This window comes from Chelon labrosus (assembly GCF_963514085.1).
Source record: "Chelon labrosus genome assembly, chromosome: 14".
NCBI lineage: Eukaryota > Metazoa > Chordata > Actinopteri > Mugiliformes > Mugilidae > Chelon > Chelon labrosus.
Genome location: NC_140347.1, coordinates 22,723,845 through 22,741,460, shown reverse-complemented (window position 1 = coordinate 22,741,460; position 17,616 = coordinate 22,723,845). Strand labels below are relative to the sequence as shown.

Sequence of the window (17,616 nt, the reverse complement as noted above, 5' to 3'; positions counted from 1 at the left end):
ACTATTTTCAAACTTAAATACAGCACGGGCATCTTTACGTTTGCCCAGTTCGTAGTTCACCTTGATGATCTGATGTATATGTGGCTCTGGTTTAAGCCGACGAGCCTAATTAGCAGCCCTGTAGTCCACGGACACGTGCATTTGTTGACAATAATTGCCAATGCTTTAATTGATAGTTTTTAATATTATTTTTCAGAGTCGGTGCTTTTGTTTAGGGCAGTCATATGAAAACGCATGCCTGTTAATTCCTTGCCTTTTTCATATTATGTTTGATGTAAGTGAAGTTACACTCCACCTCTGTAGGGGGCAGCAGAGGGCAAAGCGAGCGAGCACTAGAAAAACAGTGTAGAGCGATGCTCTGTTAGCAAACCTGACAACCATAAATTAACTTATCAGTCGTACCTTGTGTTAAAAATGAAATTGGTGAGTAATACATGCGACAGTAAACAGCATAGTTAATGCATATATTAATGACTATAATGGCGGTTAAGTTTCTAAAAGGCTTACTAAGGCAATAGTTAACTATGTTAGCTTGGAAGCTAATACAGGGGTTTGTTAGCTTCTGTCTCATTCACTGGGGCTAGCGAGGCAGCAGTAAACAAAACTAGACTGTGTGAACTATTTACCTAAGACTAACTAGTTCTCTGGGCGATCTGGTTGTGTCTTCCGATACCTAGTCCACACCTCCATGTGTGCACAACTTAGAATAGCCAATGACAGCATCCATCCCTTCTTTGTTATTTTCATGTCGTGTTTTTCTTACTTCATTCTCTATCCGTACTGTATTGTTGGCACAGTTTATCTTCCGTGTGTCTGATTTCGTATTTCCTCCTTGAAGTACTGTTTGTCAGGTCATCCTACATTGCCCTGCAATGTCCTCAAGTTTAAGTCCACTACCATCATGCTGGACTGTGGACTTGACACCACCTCTGTCCTGAACTTCCTGCCCCTCCCTCTAGTCCACAGGTGAGTCACTGATATATTCATTTATTTATGGGTGGTAGACTTGTCATTGTTCTGCATCATGATGATTTATTTCTGTTTTTGCTCCTTCTTAGCCCAAGACTCTCCAAACTGCCTGGCTGGGTGTCTAAAGATGGAACAATTAACCTGGAAAAGGTATAAGAAGCGGCCTGTGTTTTTTATTTTGTTTTGTTTGTTTTGTTTTTGTGAGACTACACATAGCTGTTTCTTTTTGAGTTCTATGACTGTGAAACTATATTGGGATTAGCCTGTGACATAGTCCTACACATGTAAACCCACACATGAGGTCCACAACACGTGAGGTCAGGCCACATCTCCTCCACCACTGTCACACTCAACACCGGTGTGCCACAAGGCTGTGTGCTGAGCCCCTTTCTGTACTCCCTCTTCACCCACGACTGCAGACCTGTGCATGGATCCAACTCCATCATCAAGTTCTCAGACGACACCACCGTGATTGGTCTCATCACCAACAACGACGAGACAGCCTACAGAGAAGAGGTACAGCACCTGGCCACATGGTGCGCCGACAATAACCTGCTCCTTAACACCAGCAAGACCAAGGAGCTCATTGTGGACTTCAGGAAGGAGAGAAGAAGCACGCATGACCCCATTCACATGAACGGAATGGACGTCGAACGTGTCTCCAGCTTCAAGTTCCTGGGGACCCACATCTCGGAGGACCTGTCCTGGACCACCAACACCTCCAGCCTGGTCAAGAAAGCTCACCAGCGCCTCTTCTTCCTGAGGACACTGAAGAAGAACCATCTGTCTTCAGCCATCCTGGTGAACTTCTACCACTGCGTGATTGAGAGCATCCTAACCAACTGTGTCACAGTCTGGTATGGAAGCTGCTCTGCTGCGGAGCGCAAACACCTGCAGCGCGTAGTGAAAACTGCCCAGCGCATCACAGGAACTCCACTCCCTGCCATTGAGGACGTCCAGAAGAGGCGCTGTCTGCGTCGTGCCCGCGGCATTCTGAAGGACTCCTCCCACCCGGCACATGGACTATTTTCCCTCCTGCCCTCAGGCAGGCGTTTCAGAAGCCTCCGGACAAGGACCAGCAGACTGAGGAATAGCTTTTTCCCCAGAGCTGTGATCTTACTGAACTCGAACCCCCGCTGACCCCTGCTGACCCCTACACACCAATTCACACCCCTTAACTCATCATTCAATCACTGACCAAAGACTTTTACACCATCACCACTGCACTACTGGACTACTCTGCACATGTTCACTTTATACAATCTGTTTGCACAGTACTATGTAACGAATATTGCACTAGTCTAGTAACTTAGATAGCCACTGCTATTATTTATTTTTGCACTGTAAGTTGCTCACGTCATCTGTTTTTGTATCGCCTAATTTATCATCTGCCATCTCCTCTATTGTAAATTATGTTATGCTAGTTCCTGCTTATAGTCTACTCACAATTAACGAACAAATCCATCTGTATAATATGTTCATAGTACCTCACTCAATCGTTATGTATATCTTGATCATTAACCTGTATATATGGTCTCATCTGTACATAGGTTCTAATCTGTAAATATTGTCCATATGCTGTACCATACTTATTTACCATAATATTTATGCCACGTGCACTTACTGCCTATTGCACTTCTGGTTAGATGCTAAACTGCATTTCGTTGCTCTGTACATGTACATGTGTAATGACAATAAAGTTGAATCTAATCTAATCTAATGACCACACACTTTCTTTCCATCTTTCCAGGAGCTGAAGGAGTGTGCAGGAAGGGTGTTTGTGGACTCACAGCCAGAATTCTGTCTCCCTGAGGTAGTTAACCCGCCACACGCAATCTACCGTATATTTAGCCAAGGTGCATTTCTTTTGTTTAGCTGTATGTTTTTCATCAATTGTTCTCTTTATTTATGATCAACAAAGCCTGAGTGCTGATCTTTCACTTCCGCAGTTTGCACTTCATGTAAATGATTCTAAGTACATGTATGCTAATAATGCACGATTTGTCTCTCCCAATTATGTGAACCACAGAAAGAACTGTTGGACCTGTCTACCATTGATGTCATCCTCATCTCCAACTACCACTGCATGATGGCCCTGCCCTACATCACCGAACACACAGGCTTCACTGGGACAGTGTATGCCACAGAGCCCACCCTGCAGATCGGGAGGTAAGGAGACACAAGATGAAAACTTTAATCATGTTTTTGTTTTTTTATATATATATTCTTTCGAAGGCAATTTGAACTGTTTTACCATTACCTTTACCATTTTAAAAGTAGTGTTGTAAAAGATGGACAGAGGTGTAAAATGGCTATATGGAAGGCTTGAATATTAATATAGCTTGATGAAAATAAATGTTGTATTTATGTGCATTTTGCTGTTTTTTTTCCCCCTCAGGCTGCTGATGGAGGAGCTGGTGAACTTCATGGAGAGAGTTCCCAAACCTCAGTCCGCCACCTGCTGGAAGACCAAGGAAATACAACGGTAGGTCAACTAATGAGAAAATATTAAATCCAAAAGTCTTATATTGTATGCTTTACTTTAATCTTTTAGATCAGAGGTATTAAACATGATCTCATACTTAATTTTATTTTTCTTAACCTGCATACAGTACAAAACAAGTAAATAAATAACTGATGTATGCATCCTTATATATATCTAAGGATGCTCCCTGGGCCACTGAAGGATGCAGTGGAAGTTTGGACATGGAAGCGAAGCTACAGCATGCAGGAGGTCAACTCCGCCCTTAGCAAAGTGCAGCTTGTGGGTTATTCACAGAAAGTGGTAAGAACTTCTACACAGACACACACTGATCCTGATACCGTTGCTGATACCAGGCTTCAGTTCGTATGCAGTCAGAATGTTCTCTTCTCTGATATCTAATCAGGAGTTATTTGTCACTTTACTGCATATGCATAAAATAGCTTTTGGTGCATGAAGTGGATTAAAAAAATCTGATGTTGTTGTGTTTTCTCCAGTGTCGGATTTATGTCCTGTTGCTTGTTCTATCCACAGTTTCTGTTGTTACAATACACACTAGCATATACTTATAGAGAGTTGATTAATCTGGTTAACAAAATCTTCTTAACTAATACCCAGAGAAACTTTAATCGTGTTTAATTCTGTTGGCATAGTAGAAAGAATGTTTCTGCTTTACTCATCTTTCCTCATGATGCCAGCACAGGATTAATTAGGGCCTGTTCTGACCTGGTTCCTTGAATGCATTCTCTGTGATCTAATCACATGTAACTATCTAAAAATAGATCAGTCTCGGTCTGTATGCAAATAAACACCGACATCCTTTGGGCTGCAATAGAGTATTGTAACAGCTGTTGTTTCTAATGGATCTTACCACAAACAGCACTGTTGTGTGTGCGTCATAACATGGCGACTTGGGGACATGACACAAACCTTGGAATAAGCTTTTATACGCGATGTAAATTCACCGTAATAAAGGTAGATAAAGACACCGTTCATTGCTGAGAAATTGCATATGGTCTGTTGCAACAAGAATACTCATATGAGCAGGTCTGAACAGGGCCTTGGTGTGCCTACATATCAGCATACATCTATCCTTTTTTCCCGTGTTTTTGTTTTTCTCATAGCAATGACCTGTCTTTTGTTTCCAGGAGCTATTTGGAGCCGTACAGATCTCCCCGTTAAGCTCTGGTTACTCGCTGGGCAGCTCCAACTGGATCATCCAGTCTCATCACGAGAAAGTGTCCTACGTGTCTGGTTCTTCCCTCCTCACCACACATCCACAGGTTGGTCAGCAGGTCCAGCAGGGCCTGAGGAAGTCTGTGATGATCCAGAAGCTTATTATAAACTTAAACAAGTAGAAGTTTGGAAATAAGATAAGGTTGTATAAGGCTGTTTGAAAGGTGGTCTTTAAGGGTGTATTTGTCAGTGAAAGTTGGAAGGGATGACTTTTCCTGAGCTCATGATAATTCAGAATATCTCTTCTTCTTTTCTCCCAGCCGATGGACCAGAGTTCTCTGAAGAACAGTGATGTTCTGATTCTAACAGGCCTCACTCAGATGCCCACTGCCAACCCAGATGGCATGCTGGGAGAATTCTGCAGTAACCTGGGTAGGTTGAAATGTACTGGACTGATTCACGTGTCGAATGTGTGGATAAAGAATAAGCACAGAGTGACTAAATCATTCATACACCCTTGAAATGTTTTTTTTTTTTGACTGTGCTGTCATGTGTCTGCACCCGCAGCCATGACCATCCGGGCAGGAGGCAATGTGCTGGTGCCGTGCTACTCTTCAGGAGTGATATACGACCTGCTGGAGTGTCTGTACCAGTTCATCGAGAGCGCCAACCTGGGAACCACACCCTTCTACTTCATCTCACCTGTAGCCAACAGCTCGCTGGAGTTCTCGCAGATCTTTGCTGAGTGGTGAGCAGCTGTTTATCATTCTAACAGTCTGTCATTGTGGACAAACTGTTGGAAACTGAGTAACTGAGTCTCACTGTAACTGAGACTAAATCAGCCATCAGTTAAACTGAACTTGATATTTTGTTCTCCAACGAACCATGAGATCAACAAGTACCCGAGTTTTGGTTTCAGCATGCATCTAAACAGAGAATAAAGAATGAATTCAAATTTACTTCACATCATTTACATTCCCTAATATCCACAAAACTGTCAGTGCCTGTAATAGACTGTGCAGGCCTACATTTTTCACATACTTTACATTATTGTTCAGTCAAAACTAAAGGAATTGCAGATTTAGATTTTTGTCATTCTGATGAGATTGTTTTGAATTACTGTTGGCTGCTCTACTGGATCATTTGGGATATTGTGATCGGAGTTATGAGATCTTCTTTTTAACTGTGATTTCAGGCTCTGTCATAATAAGCAAACCAAGGTGTATCTTCCGGAGCCTCCGTTCCCACATGCAGAGGTAAGTCCTGCTGCTGAAGGACAATGCTGCATTTTTCAGTATGTGAATGGTTGGAAATCCTGCTTTTCTTCTGGAAAATGTGCACTGACATGACGATGTAAGCCAAGATAAATAGCTTGGAGAGGCCTTGTCATATTATATAACGTTAGAACAATGCATTGCCTTCTCTGTTCATGTTTTTTTGTATTTTACTAGATATATTAAAGTTCAGTAGCCTGGGACAGCTATAATTTACTGAACTGATGTTCATGTTTCAGCTGATCCAAACCAACAAGCTTAAGCACTACCCCAGCATCCACGGAGACTTCAGCAGCGAGTTCCGTCAGCCCTGCGTGGTTTTCACCGGTCACCCCTCTCTGCGCTTCGGGGACGTGGTCCACTTCATGGAGCTGTGGGGCAAATCCAGCCTCAACACCATCATCTTCACCGGTAACTACAACTGGCTAAACAGTGCTGTACCGTAAAGGGCTATTTTTTCATAATTCTCTGACTTTTCTTTCTCATCACCAGAGCCAGACTTCTCTTACCTGGATGCTCTGGCTCCCTACCAGCCGTTAGCCATGAAGTGTGTTTACTGTCCTATTGACACACGGCTCAACTTCCATCAAGTATCAAAGCTGCTCAAGGAAGTTCAGGTACGTTGCTATTGTGTAAGACTCATTCAGAAAAGCCTGCCTCATGGGTTTCTCTACACAATAATGGTATGAGGAGAAACAATTTTAGAAGCTAACAGCCGTGTCATGGAGAGAATAACAGAACAGTGTTAGCTCAGCATTCAGAACAGAGCATGAGGAAGGATCATGCAGTCCTGATGAGCTGCAGAGGGAATAGAATCGTTTAACTGATTGAACCAGCCTATTGTTCTTCTATAATGTAATCATGTCAAAACAACTCAGTTAGGCCTCTATGCACGTAAAGGGACTTGTGTGCCTTGAGATTGTAAATAGTTGCTGTGACTACAGTCATTTCGTTAGATTGTCATTAATCGTACTTTAAAAACTAAGTCTATTTTTTCCTTATTAATTTTAAGTGCGTGCATGTTCTGTTGACATGACCTGAGAAAAGACCGTAGTTTGGGAAACGAGGAAGCACTGTGTAGTAATTACACTGGAAAGCAAGCAAAGTCTGAAGTGCGGTTGCAGTAAACGAGTTTCTCCTGCAGAGGGCAGTAATACACCCTATAACAGTGAAGGTGGTTCTCTTGACAAGACCAAAGTTATCTGCATTTACTGTTTATGTGAACGGAGCTGAGCAGCTGACACGTTGATGAAAGTAATAAAAGCTTGAAAAATATCCCTTCAAGTGACATTTAAAACAGATTTTTAAAAAGTGTGATTAATTTGTGTTAACAAGCTAGCATTAAGCCAGCATTAACATTTTGCTCTCGCAGTTCTTGATTACACAGTCAGACTGGATGATTGATGAACTACAGAAAATTAGAATTAAGTGAGTTAGATATTTTATGGTCGACAAGGTCACATCTCATTATAAAGTTGCTTGCAGTTTTCATTTTAATTTAATCGAAGAAAACCCATTATAATTTTAAAGTGAGTTGATTTGTCAGTAGTGGTCACAAGAAATGCAGTTTAACACTACAAGCTACAGATGTCTGGGGGCAGCAACGCAACTATTGTGGTTTTAATTAAAATGTCAAGAAATAATTGTCCTTATTCCCTCATTCTGTGTACAACCGTGATCTGATTTAATGTCTTTTGGGTAATGAAAATATACAGATATTGCAATACTTTCGTCAGTGTGCCATAGGCTTAGTCACCATTGTATTACTTTACTCAGTGATAGGTTGTAAAATCTCCGTTCATCGATCCTTGTTTTATTGCCTTTTTGGACTGTAGTCCCTTTATTTTCCATAGGCAGCCATCTTTAAATCAGCCCGAGTCTGCCGATGTTCAACAGATGTGTATAAAAGCTATAGTTACTCATCCCCCGTCATTCCCTCCTGCAGCCCCTCCATGTGGTGTGTCCAGAGCAGTACACCCAGCCTCCTCTGACCCAGTCCCACCGCTCTGACTTGATGCTGGAGCTGCAGCCTCCTCCAATGCCCTACCGACGCTGTTCTGTTCTCAACCTGCCCTTCAGACGCCGCTACGAGCGTGTCTACATACTGCCTGAGGTAAGCTTTGCTACATCCAGTTTTCATCACTATGTGTAATAGATTCTTTGTTGACTTAAAAAAGCTTAATGAAGTCGGTTGACAGCGTTGAATAACAGATCAGAATCCTTTGGAAACAGATGGTGCGGGCATATTTTAAATTCCCTTAAGTGTTTTCAGGAAACGGTGACACATGTTTAAATGTGATGTGGAAATATTCAAACTGCTGTCAGGAAAGCAGGTGGCCAGTTATTACTTTTGAGAGTTTTCTTCTTTCTGTTCCTAGCTGGCTAACTCCCTGGTGCCCTCTGAGGTTAAACCTGGCGTCTCTGTGGCAACCGTGTCGGCAGTGCTTCACTCCAAGGACAACAAACACACATTACTGGTGAGTCCACTATATGTTTGAAGCAGTGCAACCCCTCTGCTGTCGGCTGATTTTTTTCCTTTTTTTCTCCATGTGTGGCCAGTCGGTGCCCAAACCTCCACCCGTGCCCCCCAGCAAGAAGAGGAAGCGTGTGATGGAGGAGCCTCCGGTGATGTTGGCCCCCAAACCCCTGCTGAGCGGAGCTGTGCCCCTGGAAGCTTTCCTGGCCACACTGCAAAAGGTGGGAAATCTGAAGAGTAAAGAAGCTAAGCCAACGCTTTAAGCCACTGAGGTGCTACCGCTCTAACTGAGGCGCATTTACCTTGACGAATAAAGCATAGTCCAAGACAAACTTTACAGCTGAACACTGAAACCGCACCTTACTTGAAGATAATTTCACACAAATCAGTGAAGTGAATGAGCTTCTCCAACCACTCCTGCAGCCAAAGGTGGCTTCAGCGCTCAAAAACTGTGCATCTAAAGATTGGTTTCTGGTTATAGAATGATGTGATGCATCCACGAGTCCGACCTGATATAGCATACATTTAAATACATGTCTGTATTCGTTATTGGCTTTAGTATTCTCAAAGGAGCTTTGAATCTGAGCATTAAACTTTCCTAATGACATAACCCTGTTGGGATGAGAGCTTAGTGTTTTTCTCTTCACATTGCAGCACGGGATCACAGAGGTTAAAGTGGAGGAGACGGCGGACGGACACATTCTGCACCTGCAGGCTGAGGACACACTGATCCAGCTGGAGGAGGACGGGACGCACATCGTCTGTGACAACAACGAGCCCCTGCGCACCACACTGAGAGACCTGGTGCTCCGCTTCCTGCAGAAACTCTGACCTCCATCCTCCCCGTGCCTCATGGGTGTTGGTTTTACAGGTAATGGATTGCAGACAGCAGCAGAAACTACAGCAGAAAGGACAAAGTGCTGTGAACTGAGCTGTCCCACTGAACGCTGTTAGTTTTAGTGTAAAGATCAGTTATGTTTTATAAAATATTATTTTGTATTAAAGAAATTCCCAAAAATGGATTCAGTGAGTCTTTCCTCACCACTACCTCATCACTAAGGAAGCTGAAGTCTTGAAATGAAAATCATAATGGAGACAGCACTCCTACATCTGAGTTCTCGAAATGAGGAAGTGAGAAAAGAAATTCAACAGAAAAATGCAAAAGGGGTGGACTCCTCCTATAACTCACATTTATATTCAGTGCATACAATGGCATTTGAAAAATGTTCCCTTCCTGCAACTGAATGAAATGTTCTGGTTGTACTATTTTTATATCATCTCCTGCTAAAACAGGTTTTTAACACAGCACACGTGAATACATATCACAAGAGGAAAAGCACAGCTGTAGTAACTCAAAGGAATCCAATCCATTTAGCTGCTTTGGTTTAAGGGCCTTCATATTGTTTTTGCCGAGTCACTGTGGCAGTCACAGTCATTGTTTATGTCACTGATAACGACGAGTGAGGAGTCGTAATGTCTGCTGTGGAAAACGCCTGCCAGACCAGCTGACTGTGATCATGAGTTTTGGCGAAGCAGTCTGTAAACGTTAAGCCAGAGTTATACATCGGTGCAGTAGCGTAAAACCGTGATTTCATACCTTGGTCATGCACAATAATTAAACTCACTATAACTGCCATAACATTATGATCATGATAACTGAAGTGAATAACGCTCATTATGTGGTTATCCTTGCACCCGTCGGTGGGTGGGATATATTAAGCAGCAAGTGAACATTTATAATGTTAAAAACAGGATAAATGTGCAAGTGAAATGATCTGAGCCAGTTCGACAGGGGTCAAAACTGGCTTCAAGGATCTGCTGTTAACATGTTGGTGCCGGGTACCACAGCACACCTTCAGAGGTCTAGTGGAGTCAATGCCTCAATAAGTAAGAGCTGTCTGTGCTTTACGTTAAACGCACTTTGTTTGCTAATGCTAATATGTGCACAAGGTGTACAGTTCTTTCTCTATGTAAAACAATTATTTAAATCCAGGCTTTTTACATATCATTCATTCATTCATTCATCTTCTGTAACCGCTTGTCCTGTGAAGGGTCGCGGGGGGCCACTACAAACAGCGGCCACTGTAGTGCTGCCAAGAACACAGACATACAAAAGAACAAATATTAATTCATTCATTCGTTTTCTGTAACCGCTTGTCCTCTGGAGGGTCACGGGGGAGCTGGAGTCTATCCCAGCCGTCATTGGGCGAGAGGCGGGGTACACCCTGGACAGGTCTCCAGTTTATTGCAGAGCTAACACAGAGAGACAGACAACCATTCACACACACACTCACGCCTACGGCCAATCTAGAATGAACCTAATGAACATGTCTTTGGATGGTGGGAGGAAGCTGGAGTACCCGGAGAGAACTTTTTACATATCCTTTGTCTATTTTATATTGTTCTTTTATCTTACCAGGTTTATTGCACCAAACACCAAGACAAATCCCTTGTATTGGCAGCAAAAGAAAATTAGGAAGATGGTCATAATATTATGGCTGATCAGTGTATGAGAGCTACACGTGTGTGAACATTGTCTCCACTTGTGTATAATCCCAATAGGTGGACAACAACAAAAAAAAACAGATAAGGTTCTTAGCAGTGGATAAAGGTTTTATCCCCAACAGCTGATGGAGTGGACTAACACCCATGTGCCAACAGAACAAATTTAAAAACGGCACAGCAAACAGGATAATTGTTACTTGTGTCACAAAATATTTAATTGGTGCAGGGTTTACGTGCGTCTCATATACATTCAATAATATGCTTTCAATGTACAATATATATTACAGTGTACTACATATCATTACTTTGATAATACAGCTGTGTGCAGCACGAGGAACATCTAGGACTGATAAACATCAGAGGTTCTTGGACTCGGGAGGAAACTCAAAAACAGAAAGCACTGTAATCCTTCAGTGACAAATGAACAAATACCACAGGTTGGACATATGTAACAAACTCTGCTGCTTCTGCTTGACCACATGTGCTGTGAATCAGTCATCCGTTGCGTTTCAGTGGGTGTCGACTTAAAAAACAGAGGGGACACAGTTTAGGGTGTGGTTCCCGGCAGGAAGAACGAATAGCGGACAATGAGGGTTTGATCAGAGCCACACTGATAGTGCATGTACTGAGGTCAGTGAGCCGTCGTCTGTGTCTAGAGTTGCTTCCATTCAAAAAGCAAATTCATTATTTATTATTATTATCATTATTATTATTATTATTATTATGCAGCTTTAGTGTTATCCCCTCTTTGTTCTTCCTTCTTGTATACTGAGAAGAACACTACAGGCAGCACATTTGGAAGGTTTCAAGTGTGATTACATCATTTCCTGGTTTGACCGTGGCAGTGTTATAATGATCTTAACACAGTCCTGGTGCAGTCTGAGGCTCATTTGGTCTGAAACTGATTGGAGGTAGGAGAGCTTTTAGAGGGCAGGGTGATGGAAGCTTCTAGTGTAAGCTAATTAAAGCACAGACAGAAACCAAACCTGTGGCGGGGCCTTCATGTCCCATGACAATACTTTTTAAATAAAACGATGAATTTGGTGATTGGAGATATGAAAAGTATCGAAATGTGGAATTTAGAGGGTAAATGATAAAAGTTTTTTTTCATGGTGCTAGGCAATATTAAAGCTGCTATGATCAATCATTTTCTAACAATGGATCTAATCAATTTCTCAGCTCTATGACGCTTTTTTAGCATCTTTCAGCTCGTTTTGGTTTTCTGCCCCATAACTTTAATATTTAAATTCGCTCTCATAGCACCATTTTGTCAACAGCAGTCACTCGCTTTCAGTTAATAAACCAATCAGATCCTACCTTCTCAACACCGAATGATACATGAGAAAATATCGGTGCTGTCCATACAGACTGTCCACCACAGGTTGCAAAAAAATGCTTTATGGAGCTTTAATGAGAAATGAGAGAAGAATTGTTTCTATCCCTGCGAAGACACTAGCCACTATTTCTATCCCTCCCTCCATTAAAACCCTCAATTGTCAGACTCTTAACCCGTGCAAACTTATATTCAGACATCTGCACTCCTGCTGTGCCTTGTCGTCCAGCCGGGCGAGTAGGTCTTGCATACTGGCTGCCTAGAGGGTAGATTTATCAGCGATCTTCAGCGTGTGGGGTGGGGTTCAACCTGGAAAAAAACGTGTCCTCTGCCTCAAGTTTGTACTCGTCCTTTACTTGGATTCTTTCTCGGCGTCCTGCAGCGCAGAGCTGATGCCCAGCTTCTTCAGCTCCTCCACCAGGTCTCCGTTCTGGTGCATCTGGAGCAGGATGTCGCAGCCTCCCACGAACTCGCCGTTGAAGTAGACCTGAGGGATTGTGGGCCAGTTGGAGAAGACCTTGACTCCTGTGGAAGGCCGATGAAATTGGAGTCACATTATTACCTCTCATATTACCTGTTATTATTATTATTACCAAAGGTTACATACCTCATTAATAATGTTTTTTGTGATATTTTTAGAAGACCTGAATAATTGGGATCTCTGAATACAAACAGATGTGTGCTCTTTTTGGTCAGTGGTGCAGTCATGGTCTACTCTGGTCACCGTAATGAAAGTGAAGTCATGGATAAAATATGTAAAGAATGATAAAGCACATAAACTATGTGATTATATGTTTGGTTTCGTGCTACACTTGTCGAAAACAACAACTATTGGGACAAAGTATAAATAACTTGTGAGATTTATTGGTAATATTCATTCTAAACATGTGCTTCCAAATCTAAGCAGCCCAATCCCAATGCATTGTAGGAAACAGCCGTTTCTGGCTTTAAGGAAGTGTCTCCTTCAACATTTTTTTTTTTTTGTAAATACAGATTAATATGTATACAGTATATTGAGGCATTTATAGCTGAATTTAAACTCCACAACAGCGATAAACAAAGGCAATGTTGACATAACCCACAAAACATTTCCTTGTGCCTCAACATATCTGCTGCTCTTATTTAATTCATTCTGTCGTGACAAAATAATGAGTTTGGTTGCATTAGCCTCTCAGCCCCATGTATTAATACTGATGTTGTAACGTTCAACTTAAAGCACCACACCCTTCACTCCTGCTGCTTGACACTGATAAAAACAGCTCCAAAACTAGCTAGAAGGAGCCCTTGGCAAGTCACCGAAAAGTCCCGTAGTTTTGAATGAGCCAACCATTAGGACAAACGGTAGACAGTGACTCATAGCGACATAAACACCGAGGCAACTTGTTGCAGGTTATTCCAGTTTACTGACCTTGTCTGAGGTCCTGATCGTCTAACACGTTGTAGGCAGCATAGTCGTCCACCCCATGCATCCGGAGGATCTGAACCACGGCGTTGCTGAAGCCGCACATGGGCTGAGCAGGAGTCCCTTTCATAAACACCACCACCTTGTCCTTCTTCACCATCTCACCAAGGTCCTTCTGGAGATCCGTCGCCGCGCACAGGAACCGGGCCGAGGCCAACGACACGCGCCCGTCGGCTTGTCTTGGAAGACAGACCGCCGCCCCCGTCCGCAGACACCGAGCAGTATATCTCATTAAACTATTCATCGTCTTCGGAAAGTTGTGTAGTTGTATGAGGACAAGATACGTCGTCAAAACCGACAAACTTAGTTCTGCACTCGCCGGAGTACAACCAGTCCGTCACAAACACGCTCGCGAGAAGAGGCGGGACTTGGAGCGTCGATTGGTCAGCTGTCACCAAACAAAACCCGATCTGATTTGTCATTGGTAAAGCCACACGTCAATTATTTAAGTTACACAAGAAACGCGTTCAGAAGTGAATATTTTCATTTAAAAAAAATAAAAAATCACCACTACCATCACGATAATACACGAAATCATTTGGCATTTATTTGAAAAACCCTAAAATTAAAAGTGTAAATTTTTTTTAAAAATATATTTCCAGGTTACGGAAGTCGTTAAGAGCTTCCGGGGCGACTTGAGCAAAAAGGAAGACGAGGGTGACGGTTTCAAAGATGGCGGCGCCAACGCAAAAGAACAACAAACCAGGGAAACCTGGAGGAAAAGAGGCTCGGCCTCTTGTAATCGCCAAGACTCCGGCGGAGGAACAGCGTCTGAAGTTGGAGAGGCTGATGCGAAATCCGGATAAAGTAGCTCCTATCCCAGACCGGCCCAAAGACTGGAACCCGCGGGCTCCGCCGGAGTTCGTCCGAGATGTGATGGGGTCCAGCGCTGGCGCAGGCAGCGGGGAGTTCCACGTTTACCGGCACCTCCGCCGCAGAGAGTACCAGAGGCAAGACTTTCTGGACAAGATGGCTCTGAAGCAAGATAAAGAAGTGGAGTATCTCGACAAAGTGGAGCAGAACAAACAGGCAGCCGCGGAGAGAACAGCGAAACGCAGGAAGAAGCGGGAAAAGCTGAAGCTGAAAAAGCTGATGGCGAAGAAAGCTAAACTAGAGGATAAAAACAAGGAGGAGGACACCGAGGAGAAGAGCTCGGACAGCAGCGAAGACGAGCAGGAAGAAGAAAGAGAGGCTGAAGATGATGCCGAGGCTCCCAGCTTCATCATGGGGAGGAAATGAGACTCTTTGTGAAGGACACGAGCATCAGTAACAACTCCAAGAAGCAAAGGAAGTACTGACCTGCTGTAAAGATGAAAACATTTATCATTTATTACAGAGAAGAATCTTGAACTGCCTAGTTTATTAGGCAGGAAAACCCAACAAATGCATGACTTCAGGTAGACAAAGGTTCCAGTGTGATTGTTCATGATCCTTCCCAAAATCATAAATGGAAATATGTGTCCTGTTAGTAGAGCAGGTGTCAGTTTTTTTTTTTCGAAATCTTCTATATTTTTAATATTGTAAAAGTCTTTAATAAAAGTGAGAATGTACATAACTTCATCCAGGTGTTGTGTGTTTTAACGCTCTCGTTCTTTGCAGCCTTGTGACGCTGCCCCTGGCGGAGCCCGTTGCTTGTGGGTACAGCAAGGCTGCAGAAAGCAACTCAAAGAATGAAAAGGCGTGCCTTCTGGAGGCTCAGCAGGTTCACGTGCGATGTTCTTTGAACACATCCCTGCTTCCCCACGGTGGTGACCGCCTCATCCTGTAGCGGTTGCTCTTCTTGAGGCAGGTAGAGTAAAAGCCAGGCAGCCAGATATTGTTTGAAACAGGGGAAGCTCTTCCTGTCGGACACTGTTGGCTGTCACATTAATAAATGTCGCTCGTTTTGGATTTCACCCGGTCGCTGCTGCTCCAATTCAGCCAGTAAAACACAATCCATAGACGTGCACTTCAGTGTTGTCATTGCTCATGTCGGTTTGTAGAAATTTCAGTTTGTCCTGTTCTGACAAAAATACAGAAGTCTTGGAGGATGGTACCGCCGCAAACCATCTCCTGTGAGATTTATATTTATTCAGAACTTCAACCAAAACTTTGCATCTGATACTTCATACTCATTCGTTCAAAGATTTCTTCTCTGCCGTGTAGATTCAGTGGGGGAAGTATGCTCTTTTACTTCAGCCTTAAAGCTTAAAAAGGTAAAGAATTGTTGACTCCATTTGACTCTTACCAAATTGTTATTCATGCATTTTTGAAATGTGGAAATAAGTCCAACTTGACTGTAGTGAAATGTAGTACAAATGACAAATTTCTTTTGTGTTTTTTTTTTTTTTTTTTTTTATCCTGAAGAGGCATTTTAAAAATCAGAATTGCCATTTAAAACGGTGCAATAAACGAATTTAGAATATACATTTTACATCCGTTTTGTGTTTACTGTGTCTTGTTCACAAAGTGTAATAAATACCAGTTGGAAGTAATTCATATGTTGTGAGTTCTCATCCTTAGGTTAGAATTGGAGTTGCTGACACTTCACTATGATCGTAGTAAAAGTCCACGTTACTAATAAGAATATTGAACCAATTAAAAAAAATACACATCTGAAGTCAAATTGCAACATCTTAAAGGCTAAGACTCCGGCAATACTGGTAGTACATTGAACAACTCAAAAGTCCTTACAAGTTATAACAGGCTGTCAGGCTGACGTGTTTCAGCTCGCGGCCGTCGTCAGGGTCATCAACAAACAAGCTGTAAGCAGCATTTTAACTAATATGTCAAATAAAAAAAGATATCATTTAAAATTAAAACAACAAAATATATAAACCGATCAGCCACAACATTAAGACCACCTTCCTAATATTGTGTAATTGTGACGGATCAGAGAATGGACATGGGTCTTCTGAGGGTGTCCTGTGGTGTCTGGTAACAGAATGTTGTTAGTGGGGGCCTTTGGGTCCTATGGGTTGAGGGGAGGGGCCTCTGTGGATCATCCCACAGATACTTGATCAGTTTGGGATCTAGTGAATTCGGAGGCCAGGTCAACACCTTGTGCTGTTCTTCATGTTTTTTTAATTATTCCTAAAGTGTTTTTGTGTGTGTTCATGTGTCAGGCTGCATCCTGCTGGGGATGTCTGCTGCCATCAAGGAGTGTCATTGCTATGAGGTAGGGGTGCGTGGTCTGGTCTAGGTGGGTGTTTCAACCAGTATGAGGTGGAGATGGGTAGGAGAAAGAAGGCAGTACCATTGACAGTCTGAAAGGCAGTGTGACAGAATTGCTGTACAGCTAAAGAACAGTGACTCGGAATTGACTGGCTCAGAGAACACGGGCAAACACGAATCAGTGGACAAGAGCAGTGACGTTGAAATTCAGAATGAAGTGATTCTGACAGCGTGAGAAAGGAGAAGTTAGAACTGAGCTGAGAAAATAGCCCTAACTGACTGTGAACACATCTTCCCCACTGAAATTCTGCCAGATCTTAAGCAAAATACAGAGCAAGCTTTCAGGTTCCTGTAGATGTGATTAAAAATGGTATCCGACACTTTTTTTCCTTTTTGTGTTTGTATTGTTAATTATAAGAATACTGCTTTATTAAAACACCTTACAAATAGTTATGCATCAGCTATAACTATTTAAGTTGTATTCCTATATCATTTTTCTATGTCATAAAACTCAGAAGTTTCAAGTTTCAAGTTATATTTATACATACCTGCTATTTTGTATAATACTTGGAAAGCTAATTTTATTCTATATTCTATATTTATACTTTTGTTTTTTTGTTACTTTACTTATGGCTTGAATCGGGACCAGAGTAACCAATTTCGTTCCTTCCCATGTACCAACATGTGTCGTAATGACAATAAAGAATCCTTGAATCCTTGAATCCTTGAAAGATGAAGTACTTTTTGTGCAGGAGAATCATCATCATCAGTTTATATTACATACTC

At 42.4% G+C, this 17,616-nt stretch overlaps 3 protein-coding genes across 4 annotated transcripts; 2 read left to right on the top strand and 1 right to left on the bottom strand.

Annotated features, from left to right (window-relative positions):
- Positions 1-310: 310 nt before the first annotated feature.
- On the top strand, positions 311-9,384 carry ints9 (integrator complex subunit 9). The gene is made up of 17 exons (XM_084560488.1): positions 311-423; positions 839-966; positions 1,059-1,119; positions 2,720-2,782; positions 2,999-3,138; positions 3,368-3,454; positions 3,634-3,754; positions 4,600-4,734; positions 4,948-5,059; positions 5,195-5,375; positions 5,823-5,883; positions 6,141-6,312; positions 6,394-6,518; positions 7,847-8,014; positions 8,280-8,378; positions 8,461-8,598; positions 9,032-9,384. The coding sequence occupies exons 1-17, from the start codon at positions 415-417 to the stop codon at positions 9,206-9,208; spliced, it is 1,977 nt and encodes a 658-aa protein (XP_084416614.1). The 5' UTR covers positions 311-414; the 3' UTR covers positions 9,209-9,384.
- Positions 9,385-11,075: 1,691 nt separating this feature from the next.
- glrx5 (glutaredoxin 5 homolog) lies at positions 11,076-14,016 on the bottom strand. The gene is made up of 2 exons (XM_084560607.1): positions 13,624-14,016; positions 11,076-12,740 (listed from the first exon to the last, which is right to left on the bottom strand). Exons 1-2 carry the CDS (start codon positions 13,919-13,921, stop codon positions 12,568-12,570), a joined length of 471 nt encoding a protein of 156 aa, XP_084416733.1. The 5' UTR covers positions 13,922-14,016; the 3' UTR covers positions 11,076-12,567.
- A 187-nt stretch (positions 14,017-14,203) lies between these two features.
- On the top strand, positions 14,204-16,151 carry prkrip1 (PRKR interacting protein 1). 2 transcript variants are annotated; one of them, XM_084560322.1, is made up of 2 exons: positions 14,204-15,074; positions 15,277-16,151. In XM_084560322.1, exon 1 carries the CDS (start codon positions 14,350-14,352, stop codon positions 14,914-14,916), a length of 567 nt encoding a protein of 188 aa, XP_084416448.1. In that variant the 5' UTR covers positions 14,204-14,349; the 3' UTR covers positions 14,917-15,074; positions 15,277-16,151. The 2 variants fall into 2 exon arrangements, with proteins under 2 accessions (XP_084416448.1, XP_084416447.1); XM_084560321.1 differs by having other exon boundaries at positions 14,204-15,156.
- Positions 16,152-17,616: the final 1,465 nt, after the last annotated feature.

Coding starts and splice junctions, on each gene's coding strand:
- ints9 (XM_084560488.1), top strand. Junction 2,783..2,998: donor CAGAATTCTGTCTCCCTGAG/GTAGTTAACCCG, acceptor TGTGAACCACAG/AAAGAACTGTTGGACCTGTC. Junction 3,755..4,599: donor TGGGTTATTCACAGAAAGTG/GTAAGAACTTCT, acceptor TTTTGTTTCCAG/GAGCTATTTGGAGCCGTACA.
- glrx5 (XM_084560607.1), bottom strand. CDS start 13,921: ATGAATAGTTTAATGAGATATACTGCTCGGTGTCTGCGGACGGGGGCG. Junction 12,741..13,623: donor CGATCAGGACCTCAGACAAG/GTCAGTAAACTG, acceptor GGCCTTCCACAG/GAGTCAAGGTCTTCTCCAAC.
- prkrip1 (XM_084560322.1), top strand. CDS start 14,350: ATGGCGGCGCCAACGCAAAAGAACAACAAACCAGGGAAACCTGGAGGA.